This window comes from Lampris incognitus, chromosome 1 (genome assembly GCF_029633865.1).
Source record: "Lampris incognitus isolate fLamInc1 chromosome 1, fLamInc1.hap2, whole genome shotgun sequence".
Taxonomy (NCBI): domain Eukaryota; kingdom Metazoa; phylum Chordata; class Actinopteri; order Lampriformes; family Lampridae; genus Lampris; species Lampris incognitus.
Genome location: NC_079211.1, coordinates 16,082,956 through 16,104,548, shown reverse-complemented (window position 1 = coordinate 16,104,548; position 21,593 = coordinate 16,082,956). Strand labels below are relative to the sequence as shown.

The 21,593-nt window shown below is 46.1% G+C and overlaps 1 protein-coding gene across 1 annotated transcript in view; it reads left to right on the top strand.

Annotated features, from left to right (window-relative positions):
• The window catches only part of tenm1 (teneurin transmembrane protein 1), a 231,774-nt gene that overhangs the window by 71,361 nt on the left and 138,820 nt on the right, over positions 1-21,593 (top strand). The window contains exon 5 of the mRNA XM_056289538.1: positions 17,575-17,818. Coding sequence (XP_056145513.1) covers positions 17,575-17,818 — 244 coding nt within the window. The remainder of the gene's footprint in view (positions 1-17,574; positions 17,819-21,593) is intronic.

Genomic DNA, 21,593 nt, shown 5'->3' with positions numbered 1-21,593 from the left:
TGTTGGCCCATCAAATTCCCTTAATCTAATCAAACATCAAGTTGGTTGCAAAGAGCTTCGGGGTAATCTTTGATATTGAGATTAATTTTAAGGAATACGTCAAAATGGTTATCAATCAAAAAAAGATGTGCACATTACACATGCACATTAGGGTTAATACTCCTGTGTGTGCCCCTGAGCAAGGCAACGGAAAGAAGAACTGGCGTTGGTCCTCAGGCACTGCATTGCGGCTGCTCATTTCTCCTAGCTACACGGCGAGGACGGGTTCAATGCAGAAGGAGAATTGCCCCACGGGGATCAATAAAGTATCTCAAATAAAAAAAATGAAAATAAAAAAAATCAATATTGTTTTTACTAGCTGAAAATATTTTTTTAAAAAAGGTCTTTTTTTTATCTCCTGCCGACCCGGAGAAAGCAAATTATGCCTTTATTTTTTGTCACTTGGATACTGCAAATCATTGCATCCTTGCCTCAGTCGAGTCCCCATCCTGTCTGTGGCTCGTGCAGGAGGCTGTAAGGAGACTTTTAACAAGGTGCAAGAGAGGAGCGTATTAACATCTTCATTGCTCCTTCCATTTTGGATTGATTTTAACATTTTCCCAATTACTGTTAAGTCTCTGCTGGGGCTGGCCCCCAGCTACATCACTGACCTTTGTAACCCCGAGTAAGTCGCATCGCAGTGCGCCCGGCCCTTCTGATGTATAGATTAAAGACAAAGGGCAGGCAGGACTTCTCTGTCAGGGCCTTCAGGCTTTGGAACAACCTGCCGGAGATCAAACCGGCGAACTTTTACTAAAAACGCACTCTTACAGAACTGCTTTTTTAGCCATTGAAAATGAACCCGCATTTTACCACTCATACATTATCAAATTTATTTTGTATTTGATGTATTGGTTTTCTTTTAAAAATGTTTAATTTAGTATGTCCTGTATCTCATTATATTTATGTAAAGCACGCTGTGACTTGGTTTTGAGGAGTACTATAGAAGTGCAATGCGTTTGTCCTCTCGTGTGATGTGGAAGTGAATGAGCATGGAAACACATTATTGGCTGCCAGAGTGGTGAATGGACCATTGCCATGCTGACAGTTGCCGGGCAGTTCTTTGTGCCCTCCAGTGACTGAGACGAGAATAAAATTCTCCCAACAGTTCCTTTGATAGATATAACAGTGGTGCAGCAGTAATACACCGTTGCATGAAGGACACGCGGTAAATAAAATATCCCTCCGCGTCATCGTCGTCTCCAACTGCCGAAACTTCTTCAAATTCCATGTATCTTCATCACGAAGCCTCTGGTTTTAGTCGCCAGAGTGAGAAGTGGGACCGAGGTGTTGAGTGCAGGTAGATGATGACTCGACTTGTTCCTTTTAAGGTTATTTTGAGCTGCAGGACTGCGGTATATGTGTTTGTGTGTGTGTGTGTGTGTGTGTGTGTGTGTGTGTGTGTGTGTGTGTGTGTGTGTGTGTGTGTGTGTGTGTGTGTGTGTGTGTGTGTGTGCACGCGCCAGGGCTGTGTTTTAATTAGAGACAGGGAGGAGTGTGCCCTTGGGCTGCAGCAGAGGGTCAGGAGAACCTGGTAGCTAGGAGAGCAGTGAATGGGACAGGTCTGGCAGACCTGCTAAACACCCATTACCCACTGACAGACACGTAGACATGTGCACAAGCACACCTTTATCCACACACACACACACACACACACACACACACACACACGCATGCACGCACGCACGCACAACACACACACACACACACACACACACACACACACACACACACACACACACACACACACACTTAAGTCTTGGCGAGCGTTCCATTGGCCAGCAGCACCTGGGTAACAGAGCAGCCGGCATCCCATGTGTTCCTTGGCCTTCTCTCGTCTGAAAGTAAAATTACCGCTGGCACTCCTCTGGGGAAAGCGAGGGAGAGGCGAGGGAGAGAAGGGCATATTGAGGAGGGAGACGGGAGCTGTAGTGGAAGGAGAGGGACGGGGTTGAGATGGAGGTGAGGGAAATGAAAAGAGGAAAAGGTTGAAAGGGGTGGGGGGCTGACATTTATGTTCCCGGCCAACAGAAAATGCCACTTCAGGCTGGCGTCTCTCTTTCGTACCGCATTTCCACATCCTTTTGACTATTTCCACATTGTGACAAGCTGTTGCCATGGGGGGGGGGGGGTTGCTGAAAGGAACACACAGTTTATGCGGAACACAGGATTTATTGATTTGAATGTCTCTGCTCGTGCGTGCTCGCCGTATGGCCGGCACGCTCAGGTGCTGGCGCCATTGCTTCCTCTGCTGCAGAGCGGCGACTGGCTTGCTTTCTCTCTCTCTCTCGCTCGCTCGCTCTCTCTCTCTCTCTCTCTCTCTCTCTCTCTCTCTCTCTCTCTCTCTCTCTCTCTCTCTCTCTCTCTCTCTCTCTCTCTCTCTCTCTCTCTCTCTCTCTCTCTCTCTCTCTCTCTCTCTCTCCTCTCTCTCTCTCTCTCTCTCTCTCTCGCTCGTTGTGTCCACCTGTGTTCATGTCAGCATCAGTCCAGGACCCAGCTTCACTGCATTGTATAAAGCATAGCGTGTCAATTAGGCACACCTGAGGCTGGTCGCTAATCGGCCTCCCTACCACCAGAAACATCTGCTCTCTGGCGAACGTGCCCCCTCTCTCTTTCTCTCTCTCTCCGCTTTCAGCCCATGCTAAACCACACCCCGCTACCCCACACATCCTTTCCACCAGTCTCTCTCCCCAGCCTCCCTCTGACCTCAGGTTTTCCCTCCCATGCTCTCGTTTCCATTCATGTCCTTCTCTAGAAACCATTTTGTTTTGCCTTCTATGCATCAATTCCCTTTTTTCACCTTCTGCACAAAACTCACACACACTCAGGGTTCTCCTCCCATTCCTTTTTCCATACGTCACCTACGCCTTTACCCTCCCATCCGTCGCCCCATCCAACTCTCCTGCTTCTGGCTTTTATCCAGACATTTCTCAACCCACCAATCTGTCCTCCCCCCACCCCGGGTAGTCATTTCCATATCACAGGCCTCAGCCTACGCCGCGTCTCGCCACTCTCTTTGATTCTTTTCCCTTTTCGGTCCTTTTTAACCTCCCCCCCTTCCTCCATCCGTACCTGTATTTGCGGCTCCAGCCTTTTACCTTCCACAGTTAATTCTACCCAGTCCTCCTTCTCCATCACCCCCTCCACCACCGCTACTACACCCGCGTGCACCGACCGCTGGTCCCAGCCGATGATGGGACTCATAAAGCCTCCCAGATGAGCCAATAGCTAATGGCTGTTGAATAATGCATGGCAGGCAGGATTTAGAGAGCACAGTCTATTAGCCTGACCAAATACTCTGGGCTTTTATTAAAGACCAACACTTACAATTACAAACCACATTAAGGCCGAGGTCCTGTCCTTAGCACCCCACCCCCACCCCCACCCCCTCCCTTTGCCGTCTCCTCGGTCACAGCTGAAACAGAATATTATCTTTTTCCCTTTTAAAATTTTATGACCTTAGAGCAACTGACCCTTTTAGCAAGATTCGCTGAGAGTCTTTTCTGGTTGTTGTGTCTTTTTTCAGGGGTTATTGTGTCAGGGGTTAGTGGCTCTTTTAGTCATGGTTGTAGACAAGCCGAAAGATGGGTGAGGCGGAGGGCAGGGGTTGTCACCCTCCCTCGTGTCGCTTCTTAGCATGAAAGCTTTTGCCACAGGGAAAGTCAGTGCGTGCATAGGTGCCTCTTTTCCAGTCTCCTCGCTGTGAACCGTTGATGTTTGTGTGCGTCATTGGTTCTTTTTGATTTTGTTCACTGCTGCCGCCATTTGTGTTTTTGTGTGTAGGACAGAGACAGGAGAGAGTTAGGATGAATATGTGCCCCTGTTGTGTGTATTTGCAGGTGCCTTGTGTGTATGTATGGTTTTTATATGCATGTGTGTACCTGTCCTTCTGTGCAGATGTGCATTTATTCTTACGAATCGGGTGATGTATTTTTGCATCATCTGCTAGATGGATGTCCGTCCTATTGGAGCTAGCTTAATAAGGCTCGTCTGCACATCACTCGATGTGATTATGCACGGCTGTCAATGGCGGCTAATAGCTGTAAGTGTCTGGGAGTGTTTGTCCTCTAAATGGCTTTTGAATAGTCATGAAATGTTGCTGGCTAATGGCTATCTGACCATTCTCCTGCACGGCTAAATATAACTGCACACATAGCTGCCCCTCCATCATAGTGTGCTGACCTACCTTTTAATATTGAGTTTCTATAAAGGGTTTTAGTCTTGCATTTGCATATTACTCTGCATGTTTTTGACATGTTTGCAGTGTTAGGTGATCCTGTGTCATATATATATATTTGGCCCGGGTATATTCAGAGTCTGTTATAGCCACAAGATCAAGGACACTGCATTGCTGTCAGTCGAGCAATAGTGCCTTTTTTTATCTACTGCGGTTCCTTCAGTCATGTAATCTCTAAGACAGGGGTCTATCCGGACCCTGTCAAGGAGACAGTAGACAGCATAAGCAATGATGGATTGATGTCCGTCAGCTAAAAAGTGAAGCATTATCCCTAAACCCTTTCTCCATCCTTCTGTCCTCTGCCTGTGTGTGTGTATGTATTGTGTGTGTGTCTGGAAAGCTAAGTGATTGTGTGTCTGACCCGTCCACCATCAGATGAGAGAACTGTTTAATTTGTGGCCGAGAACGTCAACCCTGTGCTCCCACTTCCTGTTTGTCCGTTTCCCTCTGTCTCTCTCATTCTCTCTCTGTCTGTCTCTGCCCCCCCCCCCCCCCGCTCTCTCTCTCTTTCTTTCTGATGTTTATTCAGTCTGATCTCCTGCTGACCCTGCGGCCAGCCACTGTTCCTCAATAGAGTACTCGCGCTCTATTTATAGTTCTCCCTAAATGTCACAGCTTTTTAAGTTATGGCCATTCTCTCCTTATTGTTTATGGAGGAACACACTTGTGGGACTTTTTTTATTTTTATTTATTAAAATGTGCACATCCAAACAAGTTTTTTTTTTTTTTTTTTTTTTACATGCAACGTCTGTTGCACCTTGTTTTTCACTGTGAGAGCCCAGTATTGGGAATAATATGTTTTCCATTGTGCAAATATGCATATGTATGTGTGTGCGTGGATTTCTTTTGTGCTGGTATGTTTATAATGACACATGCTTGTGCGTGGTTGATTGTGAATGTCTGTCTGTATTTTTGCATGTCTCTGAGTTGATGTGTCTGTCTTGGGACATCTGTGTGTACATACCTATCTGCAGAATATGAAAGTGAGAGGGTCTGTAAATGTCTAGTTCTCCCCTTCACTCAACATAGTAGCTGCTCAAATCCTTATAAGATGTATACATCCTTATAAGAGATACATCCTTATAAGATGTATACATCCTTATAAGATATACATCCTTATAAGATGTATACATCCTTATAAGATGTATACATCCTTATGAGATATACATCCTTATAAGATGTATACATCCTTATAAGATATGCATCCTTATAAGATGTATACATCCTTATGAGATACATCCTTATAAGATATGCATCCTTATAAGATATACATCCTTATAAGAGATACATCCTTATAAGATATATACATCCTTATAAGATATATATCCTTATAAGAGATACATCCTTATAAGATATATACATCCTTATAAGATTATACATCCTTATACGATATACATCCTTATAAAAGATACATCCTTATAAGATATACATCCTTATAAGATATGTACATCCTTATGAGATACATCCTTATAAGATATATACATCCTTATAAGATATATATCCTTATAAGAGATACATCCTTATAAGATACACATCCTTATAAGATATTGTAACGTGCATGGATAAGTAGACACGTTGGCCCTTGGTTAACGGGTCGGACCCTTTAGTCGACTGGTTAACGTTGTCGCTTGCGGTGTGGGAGGACACGGGTTCGTGTCCTGGCTGTGGCGACGATTCCCGGACTGCCTGCCCCCCGAATTCACTACAATATACATCCTTATAAGATATATATCCTTATAAATATATATATCCTTATAAGATATACATCCTTATAAGGTAATCATTATAAGCTATATATCCTTATAAATATATACATCCTTATAAGATATATATCCTTATAACATATACATCCTTATAAGATATATATCCTTATAAGAGATACACATCCATATAAGATATATACATCCTTATAAGATATATATATGCCTTATAAGATATACATCCTTATAAGATATATAGCCTTAACAATATATATATCCTTATAACATATATATCCTTATAACATATACATCCTTATAAGATATATATCCTTATAAGATATATACATCCATATATGTATGGAAGCCTTACAGGAGGGTAACAAAGCCCTGCCAAATAATAGTAAATATCTATAATACATATGATTGTGTTAGTCTGTGTATGTATAAAGAGTGTGTGTGTGTGTGTGTGTGTGTGTGTGTAATAGAATGAGAGAGATAAGGAGAGAGTGAGTCAAAGAGAGAGAGAGAGAGAGAGAGAGATGAGTGAGAGAGAGAAAGAGAGATTGCTCTGAGCAGTGATGTATCACAATAACATCTTTTGGGGGGGGGGTTTTTTGCCCCTTTTTCTCCCCATTTGTATCCGGCCAATTACCCCACTCTTCCGAGCCGTCCCGGTCACTGCTACACCCCCTCTGGTGATCCAGGGATGGCTACAGGCTACCACATGCCTCCTCCGATACATGTGGAATCGCCAGCCGCTTCCTTTCACCTGACAGTGGGGAGTTTCACCAGGGGGACGTAGCACATGGGAGGATCAAGCTATTTCCCCCCCAGTTCCCCCTCCCCCCTGAACAGGCGCCCCGACCGACCGACCAGAGGAGGCGCTAGTGCAGTGACCAAGACACATACACACATCCGGCTTCCCACCCGCAGACATGACCAATTGTGTCTGTAGGGACGCCCCACCAAGCTGGAGGTAACACGGGGATTCGAACCGGAGAGCCCTGTGTTGGTAGGCAACGGAATAGACCGCTATGCTACCTGGACGCCCACAATGTCATCTTTAGCCATGGGCATACAGGACTCGAGCAGATAGGAATGTTGTGATCGCATGTCCTTTCCCTTTATTTATTTATTTATTTCTTGTATTGCTGTGAACACGGAAGTCAGAACAAGTGTGTTTGTACGTGTGCTTTCTGGCCTGCGTAGGGAAGCGTGTGTCTGCCATGTGTGTGGGGTGTGTTGAGACAGGAGAGGACTGCAGTGTCTTATCTTGGTTAATGGTATTCCCCTGTCTCAGTGGAGGCACACGGGGAGCAGAGGGCAACCACAGTTTGATGTGGGGCATCTGTTCCTGCATTTGTTAAGGTTCTCTATGCGCTCGCGTGTGTGTGTGACTGTAGAGAAGAGAGCGAGATAGCACGAGAGAAAAGGGGTGTGGAAAAAGTCCTGGAATAGCATGTGTGTGTGTGTGTGTGTGTGTGTGTGTGTGCGCACGTGCATGGTGTGTGTGTGTGTTGTGATCGGTATGATAGGTGCGGTCAGTGGAGCGGAACAGCAAGGTGTTGCTGCGATGGAGGGTAAGTGCCGGCGTGTCATTGGTCCATGTTAATGTTGACCCGGGGGCTGTGGCTGCACTCACCTCATTGACCGCAAGACGACCGCCTGTCCAGACCGCAGGTGTTGCTGAAGACACATCTCTCTCTTCTCTCTCTCTCTCTCTCTCTCTCTCTCTCATTCCATCTAGGTCTTTTCTTCTCTCTATCCCTATATCGCCTTAACAACTATCCTATATCTCAGACTGAACACCACTCAGCCCTTCCTCCTTCCTTACACGCGCCCTGTCTGCTGATAATCACAGGTTCCGTTCCCCCTGCGTACCGTGCAGGGCTCTCCATACAGCAGTCTCAATGGAGACATTATATGCATAATGTAGCCTATAATAAGGCTCCGCTGGCCCTGGATGCCAGGTTAAGATAGGGAGGGAGATGTATTAATTAAACTCATTTACAGCAATGGCCTGGAAAGACCAAAACCCCCACCCCCCCTCCTCCCCTCCTTCACCCATGGCCCGGTTCTCCTTGAGAAGAGCCATGCAGTCACCGCTGTGAAGCTTTCAAACTGGCACACCGCTGGGGGAGCCTACATGAGCTGAGGTGGTGCAGGTAGACCCGTCTAAATCAAACGCTGCGCTGGGAGATGTAACGGGAATAGGAATTATTGACCAGAGCAGTGTGGTATGGAAATAAGTGTCTCTGGTGTGCCATCACTGAGACGGAAAGCTTATAGTGGCCTGATTTACGACCGCTGTGGAGAATTGAGTGCTTCATAAAGATTCGTCGCTGGGTGAGACAGTGTAATCAGCGGAGTGATCTGACTTTGGTGGATTTCGCCAAGTTGTAAAGTCAGTCACAACGCCTTGACTTTGTCTGTCCGTCGGACAATGCTTGCGGAGAGCGTTGAGACGGCTCTAACTCGGTCCAACTGGCCCCCCGTCAAGGTCATATAGATTAGAAATGATTGGGTTTCCAATACTCCACCGGGGATTTCTGCATGATGAATCATCACTCCATCCCAAATTGACACCAATTAAACGGGGTTTGTTTATTCCGCCGTGGGACATGCTGTGGATGTGTGCGTTTTCAACCCCTCGCTCTTTTATGCGACAACACTTTGGCATTTACAGGGATTAGTATACCGTGTGTGTGCGGTTGCGTGGATGCCCGTGTGCGTGTTCCCATGTGTGCGTTTCACGTTCTTGTGTGTCGGTGCATGTTCACTGGGGCGTATGCGTGCTAACCTGCACATGCACATTTTCAGCCCGTTTGCGTGTGTGTGTGCACGCATGTGTGTTTGTCCATCATGCTTGCATGTGCACGATGGCATGTGCATGCTGTTCCGTGTTTGATGTGTGCCCCCGCTCTGTTTGTGCCACTGCTTCATGTCTTGAAGGCACTCTATACAAGCGTGAGGCTGGGGAGCCCAGTGCAAGAGCCAGCGAATTCATTTGCATTAATTTCGCCGCCCGTCTCTCCTCGGAGCCTGTTCTAATTACCAGCAGCTCAGGTCTGATAGAATGCTGCATACCCCGCTCCCTCTCTCGCCGCGAACTGCGCTGATGTTGGCGGAATCGCTGTACTGCACATCATTCCCGTAGCTTTGATACCGCTCTCTCCTCCAGCCTGCCAGGAATCTCTTCATGTCGGTTTGTTTGCTGTCAAGCCCATGCATTTTCGTGTGTTTTTTTTGTTTTTTTGTTTTGGACTTGGGGGGGAAATATAGTGTGTGTGTGTGTGTGTGTGTGTGTGTGTGTGTGTGTGTGTGTGTGTGTGTGTGTGTGTGTGTGTGTGTGTGTGTGTGTGTGTGATTGTAAAATGGAAAAATAAAAAAGTGAGGGAGAGAGAATGAAGAGGCAAGAGAAAGGGAGAATGGCATCAAGGCGTACATATATTTGCTGTCACTGAATTGGGGATCAGACTGACATAGAATAGGTGTGTATGTTCATGCACGTGTGCGAGAGACAGAACGAACGGGTGAAAAGGGGGCCTATGAGCTGCGTAGCACATGCATGGATGTATGCAGACCAGCATCCCAGTGTACTAGCATTGCTAGCTTGACTAGGTTCTCTAATTATGCTGGGATTTCTACTAGGCACATTCTGCCTTAAACACACTGATATACTGAACTTGTGTCTAAGCACATTAAAGTATGAGTGCATGTGGACACACACACACACACACACACACACACACACACACACACACACACACACACACACACAGCTACATGGCAGGTGGCAGTGACAGGGCACCCTGCAGCAGCGACAAGGTCAGGAAGGATCAGGACACCGCTCAGCTCTCAGGAGACTGGAGCTGATCTCAGCTTGGAACCGTCGCACAGCGGGATGCACGGCGAACCTTAAAATCAGTGGTGGCCTTCCGCCGCCGCCGCCGAAGAACAGCGAAAACTTATTCGGGCCAAAAAGTTAGTTTGGGTGTTTTGCTGTGCGGTAAGGTAAACATCTTCTGATTAATTATAACTTTTCCACAGATCATTTAAGTAGTGCAAGACTGAAAGAAGTTGCTTGTCTTCAAAAAAAAAAAGTAATTTGAGCACAGGCCCCTGCAGTGAAGTGTTTGAGTGATGGTAAGCCTCTCGCTGTTGAGCTGAGGAGGGAGACTCGGGAGGTTTCCACGGCCTCTCTGGGGAAATGCTACTTTCAGAATCACCTGCAGCCTAAACATGATTGCGGAGTTGCTGTAGAGTTGTTTTTGAAGATGGAGGTACAAACAACCAATTATACAATTGCATGCCTACATGCACACACACATACACACACACACACACACACACACACACACACACACTAGTATTTGCACATGCACATCTACAGGTTGAGTGACTGGAAGTGAGATTATGCATGGTTGCCAATTATCAAGCTCTGTGTGAAAATTGACTGGGTTGTGCGTTAAAGGGGTAAAAACTCTGAGCGCACTCACTCAATTTCCTCATTTGTATTTTCTAGCCGTGGTTGGAAAACATGATTATGGCTCTTAGTTAAATGAAAATCCTACTCTTAATTCTGACATCTAGCGGGGCAAATCGATGGCTGTTTTTCTGCTAATTGCGGTCCTATAGCCCGCAATTGTCAGCTCCATTAGCGCCATCCCTCACGCTGCCGCTGCTGCACTCCTTCTTGGCCATCAACAACCGGTCCATCACGGAAGTCGTGGCGGGACATATTTGGTCTAACAAGATCGTTTCTTTTTGTCAGGGTGTGCCGTGGAAACAAAAAGAAACGAAATGGTTTCGGAATGTCAGCCGGGGTAGAATCCCATCTCATTATGGGGGGGGGGGGGGTTCTAAGTTCTGAGTTCTAATTTCGGTCGTCTGACCTTTTTATGGGGTTAATTATTTATTTCATAGACGCACAGCAGTGGAATAAACTTTGTAGCAATTTAATGCAAGTCAATTAAGAAGTGAGAGCAATGAAAAGCTGTCCTGGGGGAAATTATCAACCTTTTATTTTTAGAGTGGGGTTGTCGGCGTGGTTTAGCTGGGTTTGGTCCAACAAAAGTGTTAAATGTTCTCTGGAACGATCAGTCTCCCTGTGATAGACAGAGAGGTTTGATATGGTGGAGGTCAGGTGTTATCGATTTTATATGGCTCTCCCGTAATAAGTGAAATTACCTTTGCAATAGAGTGCTCCATACAATAATGAAAAAGAAGAAGGGGGGGAGAGGGAGATGGGATGAAAGAGGGAGAGAAAGGAAGAGATGAAAAAGGATGAGAGGGAATACAAAAGAGGAGAGAGAAACCAGAGACGAGGTGAGAGGAGCTTAGCCTGGTTAAGTATTAGGATTTAATATTATTGTGAGTCTGTTTTGTGGTCAGACCCACAATAGAAATGTTCTTCTCGTTACAGAATACACATGGCCCACTTTTAACTTACCCACTCTATTGTCAAATTCACCTAAATGGAGAACTTTCTCATTTTGTTTTCACTCTTTTCTCCTGGTGAACCTGCTTGTAGCTTGTTTATTTATTTTTCCCACAGCCCAATTATAGATACAAATATAAAGGTAAATACTGAACATATGGCCTCCCCAGGAAGACTGCAAGTACAGTAGAACAATTTAATGAGCATGACGAGTGCTCACATGCACAAACACATGCACCTGCACCTGCACACACACACACGTGCACAAACATGTACACATGCATGCATGCGCGCGCACACACACATGCACACACGTGCAATGCACGCACGCACACACACACACACACACAAACGTGCACTTGCATGCACAAACACATGCATGCATACGTACACGTACGCACACACATGCACAAACACATACAAGTGCATACACACACCTGCACGTACTCGGTGCAGTGTGTACATATCAACAGTTTTGTACACAGTTTCGGTAGCACATTATTTGTGCAGTGATTAAAGATGGTTGCGTGCATGTTCAAATATGTGTGCTCAGTTCAGATTTTATTGTCCCCCAAGGGGAAATTTGATTTGCAGCAGAGGGCAAAAAACACAAACACAACATACAACAGGACACGGGACATTAATCACAACAGTTACAGCAAACAACCAAAAGCTGTTCGTTAAAAGTGTCCAACCATTGGAATGGCCGCCATAATAAAGTGCTGCTGAGCAGTGCAGTCAAGGTTAAGTGCAAATTTAGCACATTTATTGCACTTGGAACAAAGGAAAATTCACACCTATTGCTTTTTACCCCGGGGGACCTGTATCTCCGCTCAGAGGAGAGAAGAACAAGAAGAGTGGGTGGTCAGAGCTGGCTAAGTCGACCGTGCCTTCTGTAAAACTCGTCCGTCATAGAGCTCAAGAAGGCTGCTGCGTGCCAGTTATTTCGCCGGCTACTTTAACAATATTGATCAAACAATCTTTGTTTTGCACTGTAAGGTTCCCATACCAAGAATTTAAACAAAAGGTTAAAATAGACTCGATAAAGGATTCGTAAAATCAAGCCATCAGTGTGGCTCCCACATGAAATGTGTTCAGTCTGCGCACAGTGAAGTCCCTGCAGGCCCTTCTTGCAGATTGCAGATGTGTTGAGGTCAGGGTTCAAGTTCTTGTCGATCACTGTTCCCAGGTACTTGTAGTGGCACTCAACTGTCTCAACAAGTGAGCCCTTGTACATGAGTGTGTGTGCACAAGCCTGTGTACGTACATGTGTGTGTGTGTGTGTGCTTGAGTTTGTGTGTGTGTCCATGTCATTTTTTAATACCCCTTGTATTACATTATTATGTGATTTAAATGACTGAATTGTCAGAGCAGGGCTTAATACTTAATGTTTCTGCTATTTTAGGTCCATTTCACCCACCGTGTTGCATTTTTAATACCTGGCCCCAATACCTGTTACCTGTTACATTTCCAAGTAATCCTGTCCCCGGTTCTCCTTTTCTCCATAAAGCGCTCGCCTCGTAGCTCGCTTAAGTAACCAAGGAGCTGATGATCCCAGTAAAACAGCTCATAAGCGACTTTCTGAAAAAAAGCGTATTTTCTTTAGGCCCAATTCCCAGAGGAACCCCGGGGCAGCGGCTGTTCGCGCTGTCACGACTATCATCTGGAGCTGTGAAGGCTTTCGCCCTCCCCTCTCCTGGTCCTCATCAACCCTCCGCGGGATTCATTTGATGTTTCAGAACTCCTGGATTGGCCGTCAAATATCGCAGCGCTCTTGCCCTACATTGCCAGCCCTATTTAGGTTGCATCTACTGTTTAACGCAACATCCCAGCTTGCTTGTTTGATTTCACTTCATGTTTGTGCTAGAAAGAGAGTGAAGAAAGGGAGCAGAAGGGGGGAAAAAAGTTGTCTTATATGTTTTTGTAGGCTTGTGTGCATGTGCATGGGGGGGAGAGGAGATGCATCAGAGAGAGAGAGCGAGTGAGGGAGAGAGGAGATGCATCAGAGAGAGAGAAGAGAGATAGACAGAGAGAGGAGATGCATCAGAGAGAGAGAGCGAGGGAGGGAGGGAGGGAGGGAGAGAGAGAGACAGAGGGGAGATGCATCAGAGAGAGCAGGAGAGGGAGTGTGAGAGAGGAGATGCATCAGAGAGAGAGAGCGAGAGAGGGATAGGGAGAGAGGAGATGCATCTGGTGAGTTTGCGGAGCTTTGGCAGTGGAGATCTGGAGCTCCAAAGCTGCCTTAGCCTAAGCCTTCAAAAGCACCATCTGGTATCCCGCACTCCGGTGTCACCCTTCTCACTAAGATTACATTTTCCTCTGGCCCTCCATTGCTGTCCATCCTCGTCTCCTTCTGTCCGCTGCTACTCCTCCCCCTCGCTCCCCTCCTGAACAAACACACACATGCATATTAGGTAATGTTAGGGTGAGTTCATCCCGGGCTCTAGCTAGATGCATTTTTCTTTCCCGAGAACATAGACTACTTCAGCATGGTCTATCTATGCTGTTAGTTTGAACTCAGTGCAGCTACGAGGCAGCAGGCTGCACTCTGTTTCTTCTTTACATTTCTTATTTAAATGCACTTTTTAACAAACTGCCCTACGTGCACCGCACATGGTCTTCACTAAGAAGAGTCTTTGCCCCAGAGACTTCTGTCGCATGGCTAAAGAATGCTAAAACCGGCTCCAACAGCTGAAAAAGACCCAACAGAAGTGAGGCAAGTGGTTTTTAAAGGACTGCTAGTTGACGAAGAATCAGAAAGACTAGTAAAAAGCGAACTACCACTTTACTGCCCCTGACTCATTACAGTGACACATTATGCAGCGGCGCTCTGAAAACTCTCCATGTCCCCCAGGGATGGCATTTTGGACACTCATAGGTGGCTTGGACAAAAATAAACTTTCATTTTTCACATCCATTAGTTTCGACTAAAGAGCGCCTCCAGGTGATGAGACAAATATATTTTTTTCTGAATTTGCAGAGTCTCATATATGTGGGTTCGACTGAACACAACCTGCCCGGCTGTGCTGAGCTGATGTTCATTAAGCGTTGCGATGCCCGGCGTGTCGATCTGGAATTCATTAGAATACAATACCATATGTTACCCCGGGGGAAATCTACTCTGTCTGGCGTACACGGAAACCAGTGAGCCCCATACAGATGTAACACATGACACGTTGACGCCGTCCACGCCAACACGTGCTAGTTAACGCCAGCCACATGCTACCTGAGACGGTACACAATGCAAAGTGTGTAACGATATGTAACATCTCAAGCATGGCTCAAACCAGCAACACATGTGACACCTGCAGTGGGGTACATATAAACAGTTGGACAATAAACCGTCCAATGTTTATTGCTTCAATATGTCAGGAGGGGCTAATGTACCAAGCGTTGCCGGCGGCTACAATTTACCATTATAGATGTAATGATTTAAAGGAGAAACGTGTGATAATTACTGTACCGCATTATTCCACATGGCTGAGGAGACAAAACAACAATGAACACAATAATTTTGGATCAAGTGTTGCATGACTCTGTAACCATGGGGTCAATGTATAATGTTAACAATGGCATATTAAAAAATTGTGTTGGGCTTGTCAGTTGATGCTCAAACAAAAGGGGAAAATAAATAAATATATATATATATATATATGTGTGTGTGTGTGTGTGTGTGTGTGTGTGTGTGTGTGTGTGTTCATACATATATTTATATATATTTTCATATATAAACATATGTTTTCATATATATATATTTATATGTGTGTGTATATATACATATATATATTTCATTTTATTTTTTGGGGGAGGGGGGAATTCCCCCCCCCTTTTTCTCCCCAATTGTATCCAGCCAATTACCCAAGTCTTCCGAGCCGTCCCGGTCGCTGCTCCACCCCCTCTGCCGATCCGGGGAGGGCTGCAGACTACCACACGCCTCCTCCGAGGCATGTGGAGTTGCCAGCCGCTTCTTTTCCCCTGACAGTGAAGAGTTTCACCATGGGGACATAGCGTGTGGGAGGATCACGCTATTCCTCCCAGTCCCCGAACAGGTGCCCCGACCGACCAGAGGAGGCGCTAGTGCAGCAACCAGGACACACAACCACATCCGGCTTCCCACCCACAGACACAGCCAATTGTGTCTGTGGGATTCAAACCGGCGATCCCCAAGTCGGTAGATATGTAGATTTGTAGGTTTGAGTTGGTAGATATATAGATATGGTAGATATGAGTTGGTAGATATGTAGACATGGTAGATATTATGATCATGCTTGAGGAATGTGATGAGGAAATTGCATGTTGGCAGTGTGATCAGTAACAGATATATTATAGTAAAAACTGAGTTATGAATTATTCACAAAGGTTCCCTGCATTATTCAATATTCACAAAGAATTTTTTGAAATGCTAATTAACACAACCCCCCCCCACACACACACACACACACGAGCCTCCTCACATGTGAAACAATACTGTGATGTTTCATGCTATTGTATAGCTGGACAGATAGTAATACAAGAATACGCTGCTGAGACACTTCCCATACACCATTTACAGCTGTTCCGACATTTCAAAAGGGCTCTCACGATAATTCTATAGTTTATATTTTGCAATTGTTGCCTTTCAGTTTACAGAGTCGTAAAAACTGATAGCATGTGATTTGTCCATGGCTGTGTGATGGTTGCATCTCAACTGACAAGATTGTTTCATCTGTAGGAGTGAAATAAGAAAAGCGAGTTGGCTTACAAATCAGCGCAAGAGCCATTTGGAATTTGGTGTACGAGGATCAAAGCATCCATAATGTCCCATGGCAGCATTACATTAAATGGGACAGATCTGGAATGGTGGGCCTGCTGACAGCTGCGTATCTGGGAGACTATTTCCGTGTCCACCTAATATCTGTGTTGCTCAACGCGTTACCTCAATTTCAAATGCAATTCAAAGATTATCCTCTTGCTCGACTGAAAGCCCAATTTCAGCAGACTCCAGAGACGTACAGCTTTTATAGCTGATCATCACCAAAGATGTGGAAAATTGTAACTGGGAATACTGGAATTATTACCCTCGTTCAACTCCCCCCCCCCTCAATTTTCATTTGGTGGGAGTCATAAAACCTGATCCCCTGTGTTGTGTCTCCATAGTAGTTACACTTGAATGGGGAAGGTTGCGGCAATATCCCGCGTGGACTCCGTTTCCAGATGCTAAATTATTGCTGGCATTTTGGCAGCCATTGTTGCTGTCAGTCAATACTCGTTGTCTCCCAGACTCTGAACTCCATTCCCCCTTCCTGAAGGAGCTCTTGGCTAATCTTGCATTAACTGTCAATATAACGGGATGGATTCTGTCTTTGGGGACCCGAGTTTTGCGGTGTTCTCACAACCATGCCACCACCACATGTTGTCTGAACGTTTACACAAACAGCTGTGGCTTGTTGGGCAATCCCCTCAACAGTGCTAAACCTCCCAGGATACAGACATCTCCTTGTCTCTGGGCATTCTGCCGGCCTCAAACCACACACACACATACGCACACATACACACACACAGACGCACACACACACATTCACAAACATTCCGTGGCCAGATTGTTTTTTTGCATGTGTTCACTTTTGAGAGATGGAATTGAATCAAAGGCGGTCAAACAGAGAGAGAGAGAGAGAGAGAGAGAGAATGATAGAGAGAGAATGATAGAGAGATTGAGAGAGAATGAGAGAGAGAGAAGAAGAAGAAAGATTTAAGAGAGAAGGGGGAGAGTGATAAATGATAGAGCGAGGGAGCGCTAACTGGGCCCTGAGGTTAGCAGAGTAAGGGAATTACAGCTGGCTAGCTCATTCCATTGGGCTACACATCTCATAATAAACATCACTTGGGTAGTTTGAGCTGGCAGGTACAGATTAAGCCGGCGCTGTTAGCTCTTTAAAGACCACTCCATAGTTCTGGCCAGCTATTTATAGGGAACCTGGAAGTGTATCAAGGCAGGTAGGAAGGAAGCGCGCCGGGCAGCAAGCCACTGATTTATGTCCCTCAATCTGTATAATAACCATAAAGTGCCAACAACCTCGCCGCCTTTATTTGTAATTTATATTACGCTCCTGATAAACCTTTGTTTATTTATTCCTCCCTGTCCCTCCTCCATTCTCCTCTCCTCTGTGTCTTTGCTGCAGAGCTACCCAACAGTCCAGGTGGCCAGTTCACCTTTCGCCCGCTGCCCCCGCCGCCCCCTCCACCCCACGCCTGCACCTGTGCCCGCCCGGCGCCCTACGCTCAAGTGAGTCTGCAGAGGAAGACCATGCCAACGCGGTGCCAGTCCGGCCAGGGCAACCAGGGGGCAGACACCGGCACCGGCACAGACCCGGCACAGCTTCACAACAGCTGGGTGCTCAACAGCAACATCCCCTTGGAGACCAGGTGAAGCAATTTCGAAACACTGACCTATTAAAAACCCACATCAGCACCACAAATAAGGGTTCTCCTAACTGAATCCTGTGGTTTCAAAATGTCAACTTTCTTAGGATTCTTGTCAAATAAATTGGGATGAGAGAATGAAATGATTGGACTTGTCTCAAAGCAACTGAAGATCTCTTGAAATGAGGCGGTGTTCAGACATACTGAGAGTGAATGTAAGATAAATTGACTTGTTAAGATGGACATGTCTTGCTGGCCAGTGGAGCGGGGCTAAGACCGAGTCAGCGCTGGACTTCAGGGTATCGTTACAGGGCTTCGTACGCCATGCATTATATATGAAAGTTTAAATGAATCCCTCAGTTCGGAAGCATTTCACAACCTACCTCCTATCCCCCCCCAACCCCCTCGTGCCGTTTTTCCAGAAACGACACGAAGGCGGGGGACGGGTATCCGATCTCAGGCTTTGTTTATCGAACACGCTTTCTGTCAGCGCACCTTAGAAGACTCTCCCAAACGCTGGAGACGCTGGACAGACGCTGGATAGGATCAGAATAAAACGGCGGGATTGTTTTTCGAGGAGACCTGGCAAAGAGCGAGAGTCTGTTTGCATGTTTAATGGGAACTCGGCGCAACCGCTGAGTTCTAGGGAGATGAGCGAGGATGAGATTGGCAGTCTGCCAAGCCAGTAGAAAAGGTTTTAATAAGATATGAATCAGGCCATAATTAGATTCACCCTCATTTAAAGCAAAGGAAGAATAAAATTAGATTCAATGATAATTTAAATTAATCATGCTCAAGATATGGATATCATCTCCTCAGAAGAAGATTGTAATTATGCGACTTACATGTGCTTTAAATAAAATTGCGCTAAACAAAAGTCACATTTTATTCAAATTGATTCATCTGCAGCACTTTGCAGAAACACGTTTGAACTGATGAGGCTACGCAGACAGCGAAAAAACAAAAAAAAACAATTTGTTGATTGTCATCAAACGAGAGATGATCTGAAGCAGCTTAATTTGTACTTTGTGGATTAATAGATTTTGAGTTGTGAGTTTTACACCCGAGTGAACTTCGCGTGAATTTCGTGGTCGTGCTATCAGCGCTGCGGCGCCGTGCGACGCAGTCCCGTGCAGAGTCAGTAGAACAACTGCAGAGAAGGGCCCCGTCGTTAACGTAACGACCGCTGGCTCTCCTCCGCCGCCCCCCCCCCCGCCTCGAGCTGCGGAGGATTAGCTGAAATCCACACGATAACTTTACATGTTTAGACCCAGTTTTGGGGTTAATTTTGCGCTTAATCGCTCCCATCTCATCTCCTCTATCTCTCGCTCACTCCCACTCTCACATAAACTGATCAAATTTGATTTTTCTTTTTTTTTTGTCTCCCGAGTGTTTTCCCACTTTTCCGGCACCGCTATCGACTCCATCTCAGGCATGAGATTAGAAAATTACCGAGTATTTACAAACCGCTCGTGCTTCAAGGCGGCTGGCGCTGGTGGAATAAGGGGGCGACGCCGCGACCCGATTCAAAAGTTGCAGAATACATGTTATACGATGTCTAATGTGGTCTTGTCTCATCAAGTGTGCTTTGGTTTTCCTTGACTCTTATTTGATGAATCCGTATCGAGTCTTATTGACGTTACGTCAGTGGAGATTAAGATTGTTTGAAGGGCACATGGATTTCCGTTTCGGCTGCGTATCCGTTATGTTTCAGGATAGGTCAGCTACTGTACGCGGTAGCATGCAGATATAGATATTCAATATATCTGACTGGGGCCTCTCACTGGGTGTGTTAAGAAGCATAACAAATGTTGGGACTGTAATAAATTGACTGGAGCTCGGGCTTTTCTTCCCGGTCTTATCTCCCAAGACGTTCGGCTGCTTGAGTCATGCGCATTTGGAAGTGCGGCGACACACTTTGGCAAAAATGCTCGCATACACACCCAGCTGCACACACACACGGACGCTGAATCACACGCACACACAGGTAGAGACGGTCCCTGGGCCACAGACACCAACCTTATGGAGAGCAAGAACTCTCATTTTCTCCCTCTCCCGGGGTAAATCCGCCCTGTGATATGAATTCAGAGCTTGCAGGGGCGACGCCCCAGGATGTTGTCGGAGAGCATCAAAGGTAGGGAGATAGGAGGAACGGTGCAGCCTTTTTAAAATACCACACAGGGAGGAAAAAGACTTCCATATACTGAGATCAGTGCCATTTTCCAAGCGCTGATGCTTTACTCTGTTCCACCCACAGAGCTTAAAAAAAAAAAAACTATGGTGGGCTCTCATGGGCTCTTCAAGAAGCTCGTCTGTATTTTTCATCTTTGTGTTTGTTTCTTGCCTGGTGTGGGCATTGGCATAGACACTTTTCTGCCAGTTTGTGTATGTGTGTGTGTGTCCCAAGTTCTCTGGCCTTTCAGAGCTGACCGGCCATTGACCCCTAAGTGTGTGGTTGCTGCCTCCACATCTACGCTGTCGCCTGTCTGACTCACTACCCCTACCCCCAGCAGCCGCTGGAGGGATGGAGGGAGAGGAGGATGGAGAGACACTGACTGAAGGATTGATGTCCTCTGTGTCAAACGCAACCGCAAGACAATAGAGCGGGAGAAAGAGAGAGCGAGAGAATAGGAACAGGAGGGAGAGGAGAAGGCAAGACGGGAGATGAGCGGGAGAACGAGCAACATAAAAAGAAGCGTGTTGGGAGAGAAATTGAGTGATTGAGGAAATGTGGACAGAAATCAGATACATAGAGCGTGAGAACAATGACAACAGCGGCGCGGGGGGCTGGGAGAGAGCGGCCCGGTGTCAAGTGATGCTGTCAGTCTGCTGTCTGGCCCAGTAAATGGCCTCTCCGCTGAGGACCCTTTAGGGAACCTTGGTTCTACCAGCAGCCCGTGACCTTATACTCTCCTCTGCATGGCCATGCTAAACAGCGTGGCGGGCCACATGGATGCCCTGACACGTCACACTCACAGCCAGCCATGTGTAGTATTAACACCAGGAGACAGACACAGTAACCCGGGGCAAACACCACTGTCAGTCACATCCAATGTTACTCACTCCGGGATATTGTTTGTTGTGGGGAAGGAGGAAAACAAAAAAACTCCACGAAACCCCTCCAAAGCAAAACCAGAATACACTTGCGGAGAAAAATAGAGATTCGCCACAGGGTGCTGCTTCTGTTGTTTCCTCGGAATATAAAAGTGCTTTGTTTCGCCTCTGCCGGTGGCCTTTGCAAATAATTTAATGTGAGCTGCTTACTGTCATCAACCAGAGGATCTCGTTCAAGGATCTATTCAATTGGTTGTCTGGCATAATCCAAAAGAGTGTACATATATACATTTTTCTTCCATTGTTGACCATCTTACGCAGTGTTTTACATCAAGAAACAAGTGAGACCCCTGTTTGTTCATTGACTCGTGCAGCAATAACACAAACATGCAGCTGCTGACAGGGCTGTCGCGCTGCATGACTTAAATAGCAGCTTTGATTGTCCGACGAAAAAAAACACAACCCAGAATAGGTAAGTCTCTGTGTTTTTGACTGCCAGAGTTTTTTTTTTTCCCATTCTGTTTGATATTCAACTTGCTCTTGATCACTGCGGCTGCACACACACTTGCACCACAGAGACACTTATTGAAGTTTTGGGCTTCGTCTCTGATGAAGAAACGCAGATGGATCAGAAATCCGGTTCATTGTTCGTGCCACAGACTCACGTACTTGCGTTAACCTTTAAAGTGGAGGCTGTTGTAAAGTAGGCAGGGCTGTTTTACGT